General features: G+C 43.4%; 2 protein-coding genes across 2 annotated transcripts in view; one reads left to right on the forward strand and one right to left on the reverse strand.

Moving 5' to 3' along the window:
* Lancl2 (LanC like glutathione S-transferase 2) overlaps positions 1 to 3,783 on the forward strand; it is a 44,352-nt gene extending 40,569 nt beyond the window's left edge. Inside the window, exon 10 of the mRNA XM_057783685.1 lies at positions 1,587 to 3,783. Coding sequence (XP_057639668.1) covers positions 1,587 to 1,681 — 95 coding nt within the window. The 3' untranslated portion in view covers positions 1,682 to 3,783. The remainder of the gene's footprint in view (positions 1 to 1,586) is intronic.
* Positions 3,784 to 12,728: 8,945 nt separating this feature from the next.
* The window catches only part of Vopp1 (VOPP1 WW domain binding protein), a 71,654-nt gene continuing 67,690 nt past the window's right edge, over positions 12,729 to 16,692 (reverse strand). Inside the window, exon 5 of the mRNA XM_057792209.1 lies at positions 12,729 to 15,132. Coding sequence (XP_057648192.1) covers positions 14,942 to 15,132 — 191 coding nt within the window. The 3' untranslated portion in view covers positions 12,729 to 14,941. The remainder of the gene's footprint in view (positions 15,133 to 16,692) is intronic.

Consider the following 16,692-nt stretch of genomic DNA (forward strand, 5'->3'; position numbering starts at 1 on the left):
TCTCAGAGAGGGTGAAGCCTCCCATGAGGAGTCAACAAAGTCTGTCACATCACTTGAGGCAGGACCAGGGCCCTCCTCCCTGTATCTGGGCTGAGCAAGGTATCCCTCCATAGGGAATGGGTTCCAAAAAGCCAGTTCATGCACTAAGGTTCCATGATCAGTGGCCCCACAAACTGCCCAAGCCACCCAACTGTCACCCACATTCAGAGGGCCTAGCTCAGTCTTATGCAGGTTCTTCAGCTGTCAGTTCAGAGTCAGTGAGCTCCCACTAGCTCAGGTCAGATGGTTCTGTGGATGTCCCCATCATGGTCTTGACCCCTTTGCTCATATTATCGCTCTTCCCTCTCTATGAATGGATCCTAGGAGCTCGGCCCAGTGCTTAGCTGTGGATCTCTGCTTCTCCTTTGGTCAGGTACTGGTTGAAGGTTCTATGATGACAATTGAGGTAGTCATCAGTCTGCTTACAGGGGAAGGGCAGTTAAGGTATCCTTTCCACTGTTGCTTAGATTCTTAACTGGGATCATCCTTTATAGGTTCCTGGGAATTTCCCTGGTGCCAGGTTTCTCACTAACCCTATAATGGCTCCCACTAACAAGACATCTCTCTCCTTACTCTCCCAACCTGACCTTGCCAATTCCTCTTCCCCTCCCCTTCTCCTCTCCTCACTCCTTCTACTAATCCACCCTCCCCCCACGTTCCCAGTTACTCAGGAGATCTTGTTTGTTTCTCATGGGGATGTTATAGGGTGGCCTCATATAATAACTTCTGCATTATTTCTCTTTATATATGCATGCACTTATTTGAAAATTACTTTCTTAGAAGCCAAAGAAAATATAAGACTATAAGAGCTTTGACAGGAAAATTTCACTTATTGACATATAGTCGGTAACATCCTTAAATTCTTCAAGGGCTTTTGTTTGTTTTATCATTGGATTATAGTACTCGACCCTCATGCTTGTTAGATAAGCACTATAGCTGCATCCTAGATCTACATCTGTATCTCTTTGGTAGATGCTGCAATGTCATCTTAACATTTCAAATGCACGATGAGGATCCAAAAGCTACTCCTTAAAACATAATATAATGGAGTTGAGGAAATAGCGCAGTAGGTAAATTTGCTTGTCACACAAGTGTGAGAATCTGAGTTTGAATCCCCAGAATCCAGATGTGTAGATGTATATAGCTCAAGTGTATAATTCCATCACTTTGAAGAGTAATTGGGACATGACGCAGGAGGAACCTCAGAATCTTGCCAATCAGCTACATTGGTGTGTGTGCAATAGAAAATGGAAACCCTGTTTCAAACAAGGTGGAAGGCAAGGACTAACACTTCAAGTTGTCTGCTGATGTCCATGCTCACACTGCATATGCCTGAATTCATACATACACACACACACACACACACACACACACACACACTCTAATAAGGAATGGTGGGTGCTGTTTCTAATGATGCCTCTTTTAAATGATGATGGGACTTTTCCTTATGCCCTTATAGCCCCTGTAGATGAAGGAAGGGATTAATGTCACTTTATTTTATTCACTAGCCCATGAAGTTCTTAAGAGATGCATATTTTGCTTTGCAGGTATGGCTGGTGCTGTTCACTTTCTCTCTGACATCTTGGTACCAGAGACGTCACGGTTTCCAGCATTTGAACTTGGCTTTTTGCAGAAGGATTAAAACGGTGCAAAAAGACAACTAACATACCATTGGACCAAAAGCCACCTGACTGATTAGTGCCTGACACAGAACCTAATGTAAAGAATAAAAGGGGGGGCAAAACCCTCACAGCCCCTTTTGTTGCGAAGACCCCCAAAGTAGAGCATGAGTGATAGAAACCACACGTCAGCACTTCGTGACAGCGTTCCCCTTCATGGTGAAATACGAATTCTCCATATCTAGGCTCCCTGTAGTGTGCATGTTTCTTGGTGCTTGTCTATAGGTGTGAATTGACTAGATAGAAGAGTCACACTCATCACATGGCCTCTTAGCTGAGCATGTGGGAGTGTTTAAGGCGACAGCCACACCTTTTTGTACATAGTATCTAAAGTAGGATGTCATCTCTATCAACAAAGAAACAGTTGTGTGATGTGTCTTAAACATCAGCTAGCAAATCTAGATACCCTGTGAGAAAAGTGTGTTAGCATTTTCCACGGGCAGCTTTCAGAAGAGCGTGAGTGAAAGGCTGCTTCCTGAACCAGAAGGAAAGTGGGCAAGTCAGCTTGAGAAGGCACAGGTGACACTGCTTCCCTCTTTGTGTCTTATGGTCAACACAATTAGTGACTAATTATTAGCAGTTCTCAGACATTCACCCAGATTAAAACAGCCTCCACCTGTTATCGGTATAGCTTATCCCTGTAAAACAGAGTAGATAATGCCAGCCAGATCCATCTATAGCCCTTCAAAAGTTTATTTCATATGTTGGTAAATTATTAAGGTATGAATTTAAAATTAATACATTCCTTATTTTTCATACAAATTGAGGAGATAAATTCTAGGCTGAATTTATACACACAAGGAACAAACATTCTAACCAAGATAATTATTATCTGGGTGATTTTTAAATTATTTTTAAGGACATCTTGATGGATTCACATACGGTTAATAATCCTGTCACATAAATTTCAGAGTTTGATTGTTGTTCGTGATACAAATGGGCAGGATTGTGTAATAGTCTGGACCTCAGTACTTCCTAAATGCTTGCTCTAGTTACTCCTCCTTTTATAAAGTAGAAAGAATCGTGAGTCTTCAAGAGAAGGCCTCATCATGCGTGGACCATTTTGAGTGCTGAGCCTTGTTTGTGGGACTGGTACTCTAAACATCTGGCCTTCAGTTTCCAGGTGATGCCTCCTAAGTCTCTTCATTCTAAGTTGTGACTATTCTGGTTCACCTTGGGTTGATTACCTCCATGTGTATAAATCCCCACGATTATCCTCTAATCTCCCTGAGCCTGATAATGGGCTTCTCAGGGCTGTCCAGCACCTCCTTACCTAAAGGTAGGGCAAACCATCCCGGTCAGGCTGAGGGGAAGCCGTTCTGCAGAACTAGACAGGTGCTGTCTAGTCTCATCCGAACTGTACAGTTTTCATCCTCTTACCCATTTCAACACAAATAATACACAGCAGAGCTAATCTCTGAGATCCGGATTGTGTAGTTCATGAAGGAAGTCCCTGGGGCTGTGTAGTAAGCCCTTTTCTGAACCAAGATGGCAGTTTGCAGGGCTCTGGCTTTGACCAAGGGCCCTCAAGGTAACAGTAGCAGTGGTGACTCTCCCCTTTATGTTTACTCGTAACTGGTTGACAAATAACTAGTATCTTCCTGGCCAACCTGCTGAGGGAAAAATAAAATACCCCCAGGGTTAATGGGGAGTTTTGTTTGCTCCTTTAAGACGGATGGGCTGACACCTTCCCACTCACCACTGGTATTGACAGTTGTGCATCTCAGTCGCTCTACACCGATCCCTTCCTCACACCCACGACACGTGCTGCTGTCCTACAAAAGCTGCAGCCCCCGTCCCAAGGAGGAATAGCTTGCAAACCAGGACTGAGGGCTCAAATATGACCATTTGATAGTTATAAATATATGAAATCTAATTTAAGAAAATCTCATTTTTGTTTCTTAGGCTTGTTTTATGTCAACAACTGTATTCTAAATGTGTTGAAAATTTAAAAATATGTACACACAGAATACCATTTTGAAATCTGGAGGGAAAAAGGTAATGTCCACAAAAAGTGTTTGGGGTTCTTTGGTTTTGTTAATAAAAGACAGTTTTGTGGTGAGGATTTATGGAGCCTTCCTGTTTTCTCCTTTCAGTCTCGGTTCAGCAGTGAGAAAGTGGGTAATGCTGTGATTATACTGTCTTTCCCTCCTGGTCGTAGTCCAGCTTCCGTAGTTATAATGATCAAAGGGATGTGGCTAGGCATGTGACAATGCCAGCAATTTCAGTCCTGTTCATGAGAAAGACAAACCCCCAAATCCCTGAGTGTTTAATGAATGTTTTATAGCCAGAACTGATCACATCATCTTCTCCCACCATAAGGACTGGGACAGTTGCTATATATGGCTTACTTGGTTATTTAGAAGGCAAGACTGGGGTGAGGAGTGAGGGGCTGGATATACCAAGTGACTGAAGTGTTGCTCCGTGATTCAGAAAGGAAGCATTTAAGAATGGAAGTATATAGCAGGATGCAGTGCAGGTTTAACTGAATTATGAGTGTCTTGGTTACTTTTCTATTGCTGCAACAAATCATCATGGCCAAGGATAAAATAAAACATTTAATTTGGGGTGCATGGTTTTAGGGGTTACAGTCTATGACCATTATGGTAAGGAGCACGATGGCAGGCAGGCAGGCAGGCAGGAAGGCAGGCAAGCTAAGTGTTCAAGCGGTAGCTGAGATCTTACATCCTGATCCACAGACACAAGGAAGAGAGCTAGGACTGCGATATTGCTTGGGTCTGGGGTTGGTTCAAACACTTAAAGAACTTGTGGCATCTACATGTCCTCAAAAACAAGTAGTGAATGCTATGGGGCTGACCCTGGTCACTGATGTCTGGTCACTTCACCTGAAATGAAGTGACAGCAATTCAGGAGAAGAGTTACCTGGAGCTAGGTTTGGAAGTGCATACTCTGGAGAACTATTTGGTGTACTCATATGTGTATACTTAATGTTATATTTCATATATGTATGTATTTCATAAAGTTAATGTTTAATAGTCTTTCTCTAATCCCTATATGTTAGCCAGTTTTCCATTACTATGGCAAAATACTCAAACTCACACAATTTTAAGAGAAAGAAAGTTTATTTGGCTCAAAACTTCAGAAGCTTCAGTGCATGGTTGGCTAATTCCATTGTTATAGGCCTATGGTGAAGAAGAGCATCATGGCATCAGGAGTGTGTGACAGAGCAAATATGGCAGCCAGGAGTTGAGTGAGAAGGCCAAGGACAAGATACTTTTTGCCACTAAGTGCTACCATCTATAGTTTTAAAGCCAGCTTCTAGTAGTCATTAATTATAAACCCATCAGTAGGTAGGGTAGGAGATCCACTAATGATGTTGAGGCCCACAGGATCTAATCACTTCCCCAAAGTCCATTTTGCTCTTTTGTTTTTAACATATGGCCTCTAGAGAACACTTTAGATACAGAACATGATATTCTTTTATGACATCTTCACTTTGCTAGTCTTAGTTTACCAAGCCTTTTCAAGAAGGTGGTACCTACATATATTGAGAGACCCATGTAACAAAGGAACAAACATGGGGGCTTTACCTCTCACATTGGCAATCATATATGGACTAAATCAATATATCTCATAATTATAGTGATTTTATAATTCATTCAAAATTATTATTCCTCAATGCTACATTATTATGGCTACAATGGTTTCCATCCATGTATAATCGTGCTTAACACAGAAGCAGTGCCTGCAAAACCTGATGGGAAAAATCAGTATGCTATGCTGACATGGCAAAAGCCCCAAAATAAGTACTTATACTTTGATCTAGTAACTTGTTGCTCTTATTTTATTCCAAAATATAGATGTTCATAAAAGGAATGAGAATTGCACAGCACAATAATCACAATAAAGAAAAAGAGTAACAATGTGAGCAAAACAAATTGAAAAATGTGCTGTAATTATAAAGTTCAAAATGAAAAATAGGGCAGAACAAGCTTAGTAAAATCATAAACTAAAGGAATTATAATCATGAAATTTGAAATATTGGTGGGCCACAAGGAGGAAGAGGACTCAATTTATTCATGAGACAGGGCAATAGCGTGTTCACATTATTTTATTTGGTTGGCATCACCCACAGTAATGCCAAGAAACTGAGACAGCATGATGAAGGTTAATGTTTTACTCAAACTTGTGAGTTGGCAAGAGCTTTCTGCTTCATAGACATGGGTTCTAATGGTCTGGGAATGCTCATCAGGACCCCCTGCTTCCAGACCACAGGGAGGGAGAACCTTTAGGTTCCAGTAGGAGACTCTGGAAGCGCCAGCTTGGTTCACTGGTTTCCTAAATCTTCAGCCTGTGTGGCCCTGGCATTCTCCCTGGGGCTGAGACAGGAGTAGCACAGAATGCAAGAACAGAGGGTTAGCTAGCATTGGCCACACATTATCCAAAAATCACTGCTTTGGAGCAATCCTGTACACTCTTACTGTTAACAAAAATAGGATAGGTCGATGGCTAGACAGAGTTTTAGGGCAGAGAGAATGCTGGGGAGAAGAAAGGTGGCATCGAGATTCCACAAGACACAGAGCAAGCAGGACTGGAAGCACATAGATGAGATAAATGAGCCTTGGGGTAGCACACAGATGAATAGAAATGGGTTAGTTTAAGTTATATGAATGAGTTAGCTGAAAAGGAGAATAAGCTATCATTTGAGCATTTATAATGTTAAGTCTCTATGTGGTTATTGGGGGGAGCAACTGGCAGAACAGAAAAGTACGCCAACAAATCACACTCAAATTTTGCATGCATAAAATATTAATTTCAAGTAGAAAAGTGTTTTTAAAGGCCCCATTCAATGTGACTGGGCTGTAGCTCAGGCATTAGGGTGTTTGAATGCTGCAAAAAGTATTGGAGGAAAATGGGCTACAGAGATTTCTATCTTGATCCCGAGTTCTTCTAGAGAGAGGAAAGGTAGCAGAAACACCCCAAATGTTATACAAACCAGGCTTGCCAGTACCTTTCATGCCTCTTCACTCTACATTGTATACATTGAGTGTACACTATTTTCTGAATAAGAAAAACAAAGTCAGCTTTGTCTGGGACCTTTGGACCTTTAAACTCATGCTCAAGGAACCATCCTCTCACCATTGTGGTGCGGGACAATTGTCTATATTCTGTCAATTATGTTCTAAATAAACACTGATTGGCCAGTAGCCAGGCAGGAAGAATAGGCAGGACAACCTAGAAGTAGAGGTGGGTCAAGGAGAACAGGAGAATTCTGGGAAGGAAGCTCATTCCTCTGCAGTTGTGACTCCACCACAAAAGAAGCAAGATATGACCTGCCCCACCGAAAAAGGTACCAAGCCATGTGGCTAACATATACAAGAATAATGGGCTAATGTAAGCTATAAGAGTTAATAAGAAGCCTGAGCCAATGGGTCAATCAGTTTATCTTTAATATAAACATTTGTGTGATTTTTTTGGGGCTAAATCGCTGCCCTCCTGGTGGAAGGACAGAAACCAGGCAGGACAGAAACCCTCCCAACAACACCATTTTTATCTGCACCTCTTTGGCCTCTGTCCACATGGTAGCCAACACTTGGAGAGCCCTGTGTGGGCTCTGGGCCATGGTAGATTGTGTATGAGGCAGCCTTTGCCCTCTAGCTCCTCTCACCAGTGCCCAATTTCTTCTACCAGATCATAACACATTCCATAGTCTCCACCACCTTCATCACGTGGTGATGCTGGATTTGAGATCTTCAACCCACTCCAAGCCCATATACCTCCTCATCCCACTTCTATGGGAGGAAATGGAGGTACCAGGGGTCCACATTACTAAGTACTGTTGTACTGGATCAGCACAACAGCAAGCAGTGTTCTCATTCTCTCTCTCTCTCTCTCTCTCTCTCTCTCTCTCTCTCTCTCTCTCTCTCTCTCTCTCTCTCACACACACACACACACACACACAGCAGTACTTTAGGAGCATCTCTCTCGGCCTTTATACTCACCCTCCAGGGGCCATCCTCAGCAGGTCTCACCACTGTTACCAGCACCTCTTTGGCTCCTCCATCCACATGGTGGGCAACACTTGGAGAGCTGTTAGGCTTCCTGTGTGCCTTTCTCAGTGCTCCTCACTTCACTGTCTTTAACCCTGACACGTTTTCATGCTTTCTAAACACTGGTATTCACTGTAACACTGTGCTCCTTCCTGCTCTCTGGCTTCTATAGCTGGCACAATGGGCTAGATCTCCACAGACACCTTAATTTCAGCCCCCCCCCCCTTTGAAAATGTATAGAACCCTGAGAGAATTTTTTGTGGTTTATAAGATGAAAGAACTAAGATTTCAAAATATCAAGGACTGGTTTTGCTGAGAAACGCCTCCACAATTAAATAGGAGGGCTGGTGTAGCACAGAACAACGCTTCAGGGTCAAAAATGGAGCAGACAAGCCTCTGTATTCAGAGTCACAGTCACATGGACTGAGGTCAGGGAGGAAGAGGCAGCACAGCTGTGTCTTCTCTGGTGCCAGGAAAAGCATCTGCAGGGCGGTGATAAGCAACTGGGGTCTCTCCAGGCCCATGAGGTTTTGCATTGCACAATATCTCCCCATTCATTTGGATGGCAACTAGTCTAGACAGCTTTGCATTAATGTAACACATAGCAAAAAAGAGACCAAACTAAAACACAGGTTTATTTTGGCTCCATTTTCCTGGTTTCACCTCACACGGATAGGTTGGTCTTGTTGCTGTGGGCTGATGATGAGGCACTAACTCAGGCAAAGGCACATGGTGGAGCAGAGCCGTTCATCTCATGGCCAAGGAGGAACATATTTTTCAGTCTTAGGAACTAAGGTCCCAATACCCACTTTAAAGATGTGCCGTTAACAATCAGAAGATCTCTCACTTGGTCCTCCCTCTTCAAGTTTCTACCACAAGCCAGGTGTGGACCCAACCTTTAACACATGGGACCTGGGGGCTGAGTATTTTAGATTCAAAGTGTAGCAGAGATTTAGTGAGGGAAAACCACAAGGGCTACAAAGATGTTTAATAGGAACACTGAGTAACACAAAGTCACATCTTAAAACTGGGTAACAATTTGAGAAACTCACGTCCCAGAACCATGCAAGAGTCTCACCATTCAGTGTGCCTCACTCAGGTAATGGATGAGCTTCTAGCTACCAATGTGCCTGGATCATTGCCAGGCAGAACCCACTAAACTCCCTCAAGGTATTCTTCCTTCACCACCCATGTGTACCCTTCCTGTCCCACCTCTTTTCTCATCGACAAATCTCACCAGCCTTTTTTATATTTCAGAGATTACTCCATGTTTTTGCTCTGGCCCTTTTTGTCTTTTGTTTGTTTGCTTTGACAGCTATTATGGCTATTTTGAAGTTCACTGGAATTTGGAAAGAACAGATGAAATTGAGCTCTAGATTCTTCATCTTAAGTCATGACCTTTTTCCTGGGAGAAGTTGGCCAGAAGGGGTATCTTTCTTGCCTAAGGTAGATGCAATGCAAGTGAGTGAGCCTCTTCTGTCTTGTTTCCTGTTCACCTAAAGGGGTTTGAGTGAGATCAGAATTTGCTAACCCTATCCTTGTAATATCCCTAACCTAACCAAATAAAACTGGTTAGTCACCAAAACACATTGTCTTAGCCACTGTTCTCTTGCTTTGAAGAGACATCATGACCACAGAACCATTATAAAGAAAAACATTTAATTGGGGCTAGCTTAGTTTCAGAAGTTTAGTTCATTATTGTCACGGTGGGAAACAAGGCAGTATGCAGGTAGACATGGTGCTAGAGAGGTAGCCAAGAGTTCTTTTTGTAAGGAGAGGGTCACTTGTTTGTCCCGGCTGCCCAGCTAGCTTACAACCAAAATATCCACACAGAAACTGTATTCATTAAAACACTGCTTGGCCCATTATCTCTAGTTTATTATTGGCTAGTTCTTACATCTTAATTTAACCCATTTCTACTAATCTGTGTATCGCCATGTGACTGTGGCTTACCAGCAAGAGTCTAACCAGCATCTGTCTCAGACAGAAGATCCATGGCATCTCTCACTCTGCCCTTCTTCCCAGCATTCAGTTCTGTCTTCTCCGCCTACCTAAGTTCTGCCCTATCAGGTCCAAAGCAGTTTCTTTATTCATTAACCAATGAAAGCAACACATGAACAGAAAAACCACCTACACCAATTTCTACATCCAGTTCAGTAGGTAGCAGGAAGAGAAAGAGTCTCTGGTCCTGGCTTGAGCTCCTAAAACCTCAAAGCCCACCCCCAGTGACACATTTCCTTCAACAAGGCTATACCTACTCCAACAAGGTCACACCTCTTAGTCCTCTCAAGGAGTACTACTCCCTAATGACTAAGCATTCAAGTATATGAGCCTATGGGGGCCATTCTTTTATTGGGGGAGTTTTCTTATTAAAACCACCACACAAATTAAGGAGCTTACAAGATGGCTCAGTGGTTAAGACACCTGCCACATAAGACTGACAAGCCCAGTCATTAGATCATTAGATCCCATGTAAAGGTGAAAGAACAGAACTCTCTCCACAAGGTTGTCAGCTGACCTCCACATGTATGGTATTACATGGGACACACACACAAATTAAAAAAAAATTCATTTAAAAAATGGCTAGTTACTCACTGAAAACTAAAATGCTTAAATAAAAGGTCTAAGGGCCATGGGGGCCTAGAACTATCTCCCAGTACTTGAGAGTAAAGCTATAGAGTAAGGAGGTAGGCACACATGCAGAGTGACAAGAAGTTCCTGTTGCCAGGGAAGGACGGAGGTAGAACCTTCCCAGATGAAGTGACATGTTTCACATCGAATGATTGATCTAGGGGTACTTCAGATAAAACTTCAGAGTGGCTTTAAGAGTAATTGTCAGTATAGGTGGCCAGACCTGGCCTATGGGTTGGAGGATGGCCCTACCACAAACTATCCGGTAAAGCACTGCTACCAGGTCTAAACAGCCAACAGATGGGCAGGTGCCACAAATGCACAGGGGTAGCAGCAAGAAGATAGTACCAATTCAGATATTAGTGCTCTAAGGGCTGAGACTCCCCAGGGCCCCATGGAGGCCTGAGAGGAAGTAAGCAACAGGTAGTATCATACTTTGCATTATGAATATCCCCCACAAAGCCATGTGTTAAAAATTCAGTAACAGCCCATAATGCTATTGGAAGGTAGTGGAACCTCTAGGAGGTTGACTGTAGAGGGAGAAACTTAGGTATCTGAGAGATGTCCATGAAAGGATATTTGTAACCAGCCCTCTTTATCATTCTTGAGGTAAACAAGGCTTGATTCCATGCTCTCTCTATGGTGTGTTGTGGGGCAATAGGCCCAAGTGACCATGGGTTGAAATCTCTAGGACTCTGAGTCCAAACCATTTTCTGCTTATAAGTTGATTTTCTCAGACATTTTATCACAAAGCATATTATCAGTGCTCTGAAGTAGTAAAAGAAGGGGAGGGCAGGGCAGTAAGCATAAACACATTAAAAACTCACTCATAGATTATTTCCTTATTCTGCCAGTGATTGTCAGTTCTTTAAACTGTAGCAGAGAAACTGTCATAAAATGCACACTAGCTACTAAGAAATTATTTTAAAATACCTAAGAGTTACAGAAAACAAGTGGTGGATTTATGAGTGTTCTCAATAATGTTTTTTTTCTTTTTTTTTGTATTTTAAATTATTCATAACAAAATATTTCAATACATTTTCCTGTGGTCCAGCATTCTAGGAGTCCTAGAGTCAGGGTTAGTTGTTTCTAAGCTCAGTCTGTTTAGAAACTGGCAATTTGTTTTGTTGGTTTTCCTAGTTATACATTTAGTTGTTTATCTGCAACAGAGTGTTAGTGTATTGCTCATACCAATCCTGTCCTCCTGGGCTCCAGTGTTCCTCAGGGCCTCAGCCTCCTGAGGAGCTGAGAGTGACTGTGTAGAACCACACAGTCTCTTATACCCCCGCACAGTGTCATTCATACAGTGTTTAAGGCCATTTTACATCTGTGCACTGCTTTGAGGCTGCACCTTTAATCCTGAGTTGATGTTGAACCTGAAATGGGTCATTGTGAGTTGTACCATATTGATATGTAAGCAGTATAAACAGACCTTTGAAAGTCCCATGTACTGCCATGTTTCAAGCATAGGTACCTCTCAGATGAGTTATTTAGTAGTAAGCAGTGAAGAAAGCACTGATAAAAGGCACAGCCATAGCATGCAGAACAAAGAGATGGGAAGACAATAGTTTTCCTTAATTCTTCCTCTGGAATCACCTATCCTTAGATATAGTTTTGAGCAGAAGGACTGAGATACCTCCAACCCTGCCCTCCCCTTTTCCCCAAGAGGATTATACAATTTACAAATCTGTATGGTAGAAGATAATACAGAAATAAGATGCTTCTCAAAAATGTTCAATGAAAACAACACAGTCTGGCAACAGCCCTGAAACAAATACCCCAAATGTGGGTCTACAAGTAGAGAAGGGATCAGGCTTCTAAGACAAGTATTTGAAGAAGCTGGAATATAAAACTCTAAAACCTTTGTCATTTTGCAATTCACCCAAAATGGAGCTTAACTCTGGCAGCTAAATCCCCAGTCATATCCAAGAAGCACAGTTCCTGACTATATGGACCAGGACATTTGCAGTCTTGAGGTAAGAATGGGGCTCTGTTGTCTTGCCTGTCTTGGACTCCTGCACTCATGCAGTCCTTGGGCCTTGGGTCTCTGAGCAGCCGAGATGATACCTGTGGTCACCACATCCAGTAGTACTTTAGAGGGCCAACTTCCTGCAGGAGAGCAGGGCCACATTCCTGTCCCCAAACAGCATCCCCTGTGAGATAAACACTTCTGCTTCTCACTTGCCTCCGGCGACTTTTTCCTGTCTTGATTTTTGAAAGTGTGTCATTGGATCAAAAGGCACACAAATTCCTAGGTAGGGAGCGCCATCTACTCAAGCCTGCTTCCCATATGAATTCATGGTATAATTTCTCATTAGGAACTTCATCTCCATCCCTTTCCCACACCCCAACAAACAACCACAGCACATGACCAAATTCACTTTTATTTTTGTATACATAGGAAACAGGACCCTATCAAAAGAGAACAAAGAAGAAATAGGAGCCCAGTGTTGCCAAGAAAGAGCATGCGCAAGTCTGCTTCAGGTCTGGCCCTGAGCACCGCTCTGTAGGACCTCAGCGCACATGAGTGGAGCTGCAGGAAAGACAAGAAAACAAGAATGCTGGGAACTGTCCCCAGAAGTGCAATTTCCATAGACTTTGCCCATGTTTACGGCTGAAGGAATTCCAAGGCAAGCTCCATGGCAAACAAAATTTATCTGACACAGACACTGGAGTATAAAATTGCTGGGCCCTATCAGTCGCTCAGTTTCTCAAAAGGATTTGCTATCAAAAAGATAAAATGTAGTCATGGATGCTGAATGCCTTGATTCAGCTGTCCCCTGGTGCAGTCAACAGGAGCAGCTCTCACTGTGCTTATTTTTAAAAGAACAGAGGAAACTAAACTTAAAACCACAAGTGATACAAGGGAGCAGAAATGTTTGGACCATGTAGTTGTCTTGATTGTAAACAGCAGACATTGTGCTTTGTTGTCTTGTTTAAAACGAGGACCCAATCCTGGAGGGGTACTGGATCCAGGACAGGATGCAGGGATGCCAGAGACACAGGGTGCTCAATGATATGGGCAGCAGCACTGTGTCCATGAACTGCCTTAAAGGGTGTTCATTCCTTCCCTGGAATTTCTATGAAACTGTCTACCAAGTCCCCATGCTTCCTGTCCTTAAAACTAAGCCTCTGCTGCTACTGCCCCATATAAATACCCCAACAGAGCATGACACCATGCTTCCTGGTCTTGTAGGTGATCAAGAACACTCCAGGAATATGTTTGGATACCCAATCCAATGAGTAACAATTTATCAAAAGGCTCTGATTGGTTCATTTAAAATTTCAGTCCCCTTACTCCCAGCCCCAGTCCCCACAGTACAACACATAAAGTAATCTAGACATCTTAGCTATACTGCCTTGCTCTTAGTACACAAGGTCTCAATCTGGGTTTAAATACACATCAACGTGACTAACTATGCAAGGGAATGCACTCCTCATTGTTAAGAACTCCCTCCGCTACTTGTAAATCTATGGGTGAGCTCGGATTCTCACCTGGGAAATAGCATCTCTAACTACACCTTCTTTCTCTAATTTGGTTATGTGGTCTGTGCAACTAAGTAGGTTTCCACTGTATCCAGAAACTTCTCGTCTTCTGAGTCCAGCACATCTATGCTTGGATCAAACACAACCCTAGTTCTTCTTAAGCAATGCTGGCCCTGCTTTGCTGAGCTCCTTCAATTCTTCTCTCCCCCTCCAAGGGTCTGTGTAAACTAACCAGTCTACTGTGCCTCCTGCTCTGAACTGGCCACGAAAGCCCTCACCAGAACTACCTAGGGGAAGGGTTTTGAAGCCCTCTGAGCAGTGACCCCAAGGGTTCACTCGCCATCTGATCTTGAAGGACAGGACTCTCACTTCAATAAATGCAGAAAAAGAAAAAGGAAACTTTTCTTTTTCCATCTGCAGCCACAGCATGATTCATAAAATGCAACATCTCATTTGGAGCAGGGAGTGGTTTTTCCTAACTTAAAAGACTTTCCTCTCTTTAATGGTCTTTAGTTAACTGCAGATGTCCAACTGGGGCCTGATTCTGACCCTCATCTTGCACTGGAAGGAGGATACACTTGGGTCTTTACGGTCCCTATAGAGGAAAGCGTATTTTCAAAACGTGAGTGGAGGCCAAGCAGCTTCAGTAGCCTCCCCGGCACATTTCCACAGCTTCTATGAAGAGAATGGGCTAGGACAGTGGACAGCGGCCATTCAAGCTTCTCTTCCCACTACCACATGATGTGAGTCTTATTGCATCCTGACCCTTCACCTGCCCCGACATAGGCTATGCCTTCCTTTCCTCTTAGCCTCTCTCCCGAGGATCTACCTTAGCCACCGCAGGAATGTCAACCTTCGGGGACTGCTGCCACACTCTCTCAGAGAGCACAGACTACATCAGAAACAGAAGCGACAGAGGAGACACAGTATGAAATTCAAATGTCCTCCACAAAAAACTTGAAAGAGAGCTGGCTTGCTTTGAAGATATCAAAGAGCAGTTTGCCCTTGGACCACCCTGTCAGCAAGTATCAGTGAGGATGGGGAGGACACACAGAAGGGCCTGTCCAGCCTCTTTGCCTCCTGTGCAGCATCTTGCTACTTGTCCTTCACCACCTGTTCATAGGGAGGTGGGGGTGTGTTGCAGTAGGAAGGAGGCGGTGGGTAGGTTGTGCCTCCATGAGGTGAATTGGGTTGGACCTGGAAAGCCATCGCCATGGTATTGCCAACAGGATTCATCCCGGCTCCTCCAGGGTCAGTGTAATATGGCGGCCCCATCTGCTGGGTTCCTGAAAGACAAGATATCTGTATGTGAGTACAAAAGAGAAAACTCCACCATTTGGCACATCTCCGTACTACCCGGCCCCTTGTGCCTCCATCAGACATTGCACTACTGTCTATTAGGAACCAAACAGTCCTCGAGACAGTAAACAGCTAGATCAGGTAACAAGCAAGAGAAACACGTGGTCTTGCCCTCAGGGAGCACAGTTCCTCCGGAGAGGTGTGTTGCTGAAATATCATCAGTCTCCAGAGCGCAATAAAATACAGGAGTACGAAAGAATGAGGGAGTGTCCTAGGAAGGCACTGGCCTCCATCACAAACTACGAGAGCTGAAAACAAGGCAGCTCGCTTTGCTGGAGCTGGTGAAGTACGTGCTGGAAGTGTGGTTTGCAGGAGTGTGCACAGTCCAGGTGGAAGCTGGACCACGGACAGTTGTCACTGTGCTCTGGCTGTGAGAAGACCCCCTAAGTAACCTGTTGGCCCAGATCTATCATCGTCCCCTCCACACACTTTGAACACAGTGTACCGGAAATTCACTGTATCTGGTTAAGGTCTCCATTCCTGTACCACTTTATGAAGACAAAGGGTATCTGTCGTCCATGTGGGCCAAAGACAACTCCCACAGGCCCATTCTGGGTATAGCTGGCAGTTTCCTGAGACATGCCTCCTTCTTCTTTGACAGAAGGAAGTGCCTATTATGTACACTGAGAGGACCAGAGGAAAAGGATGGAGGACCCAATTGCCTGTGACAGGCGGGCATAGGGAAGGCTGCTGTCACTGGGCTAGAGATATAGCTTGGCCTGTGTTTGTAATGTCTGCACAGTGGGACTGCTCAGATTAACACCGGAGTACCAGCTCATGGATTTTGTAGGGATTGGCAAAATGGATGTATCTTAAATTTTCACAAAATATTTGACATAGAGATACATTTATGGTATTAGAAAAGCAGAACAAACAAAAGGTGAGAAAGATATATCCCACAGAGGGGAACAGAAAGAAGACGGATCCATGTTTGATTGAGCAGAGATGCATACTCGGGGAAGTAAAAGCAGAAAGAGAGCGATGCATGCATGAAACCCATGGAGACAAGGCTGGTGAGTTAGGCAGATATCCCCAGACATCAGAGAGACCATTTCAAAGACCTGTTCCCAATGTGCACGTGATTCTACAGAAATGAAAAACACTTCAGAACTACAGTCAACTGCATCACAAATGATACAGTAAGAACAGAAGTTCCCAAGGAAACCAATACAGTCAACTGTAATGGACAAATCTGCAAAGCAGGATTACAAATACAGATTAAAGCTGTGAACCAAAGAGCAAAACTGGATAAGACTTTCAGGTGAATGAAGGTGCTAACACAAAAACCACAGCTTTCATCTCAAAGGGAGTAAGAGATGGTTTATCCTGGAGCCTAATTCGAGTGACCACGGCCCAGGAATATGGAGCTAGGTCACCCAGTTTCTGTATTCCAGTGTGAAAGTACTTCCAAGGGCTTTTTTCTTAAAAATAAAAAATGGAAGCAGAGCAAAGAAAGTCATAAATCAAAGAGATTTTAAAATAAATTG

This window comes from Chionomys nivalis, chromosome 1, assembly GCF_950005125.1.
Source record: "Chionomys nivalis chromosome 1, mChiNiv1.1, whole genome shotgun sequence".
In the NCBI taxonomy this organism is placed as follows: Eukaryota; Metazoa; Chordata; class Mammalia; order Rodentia; family Cricetidae; genus Chionomys; species Chionomys nivalis.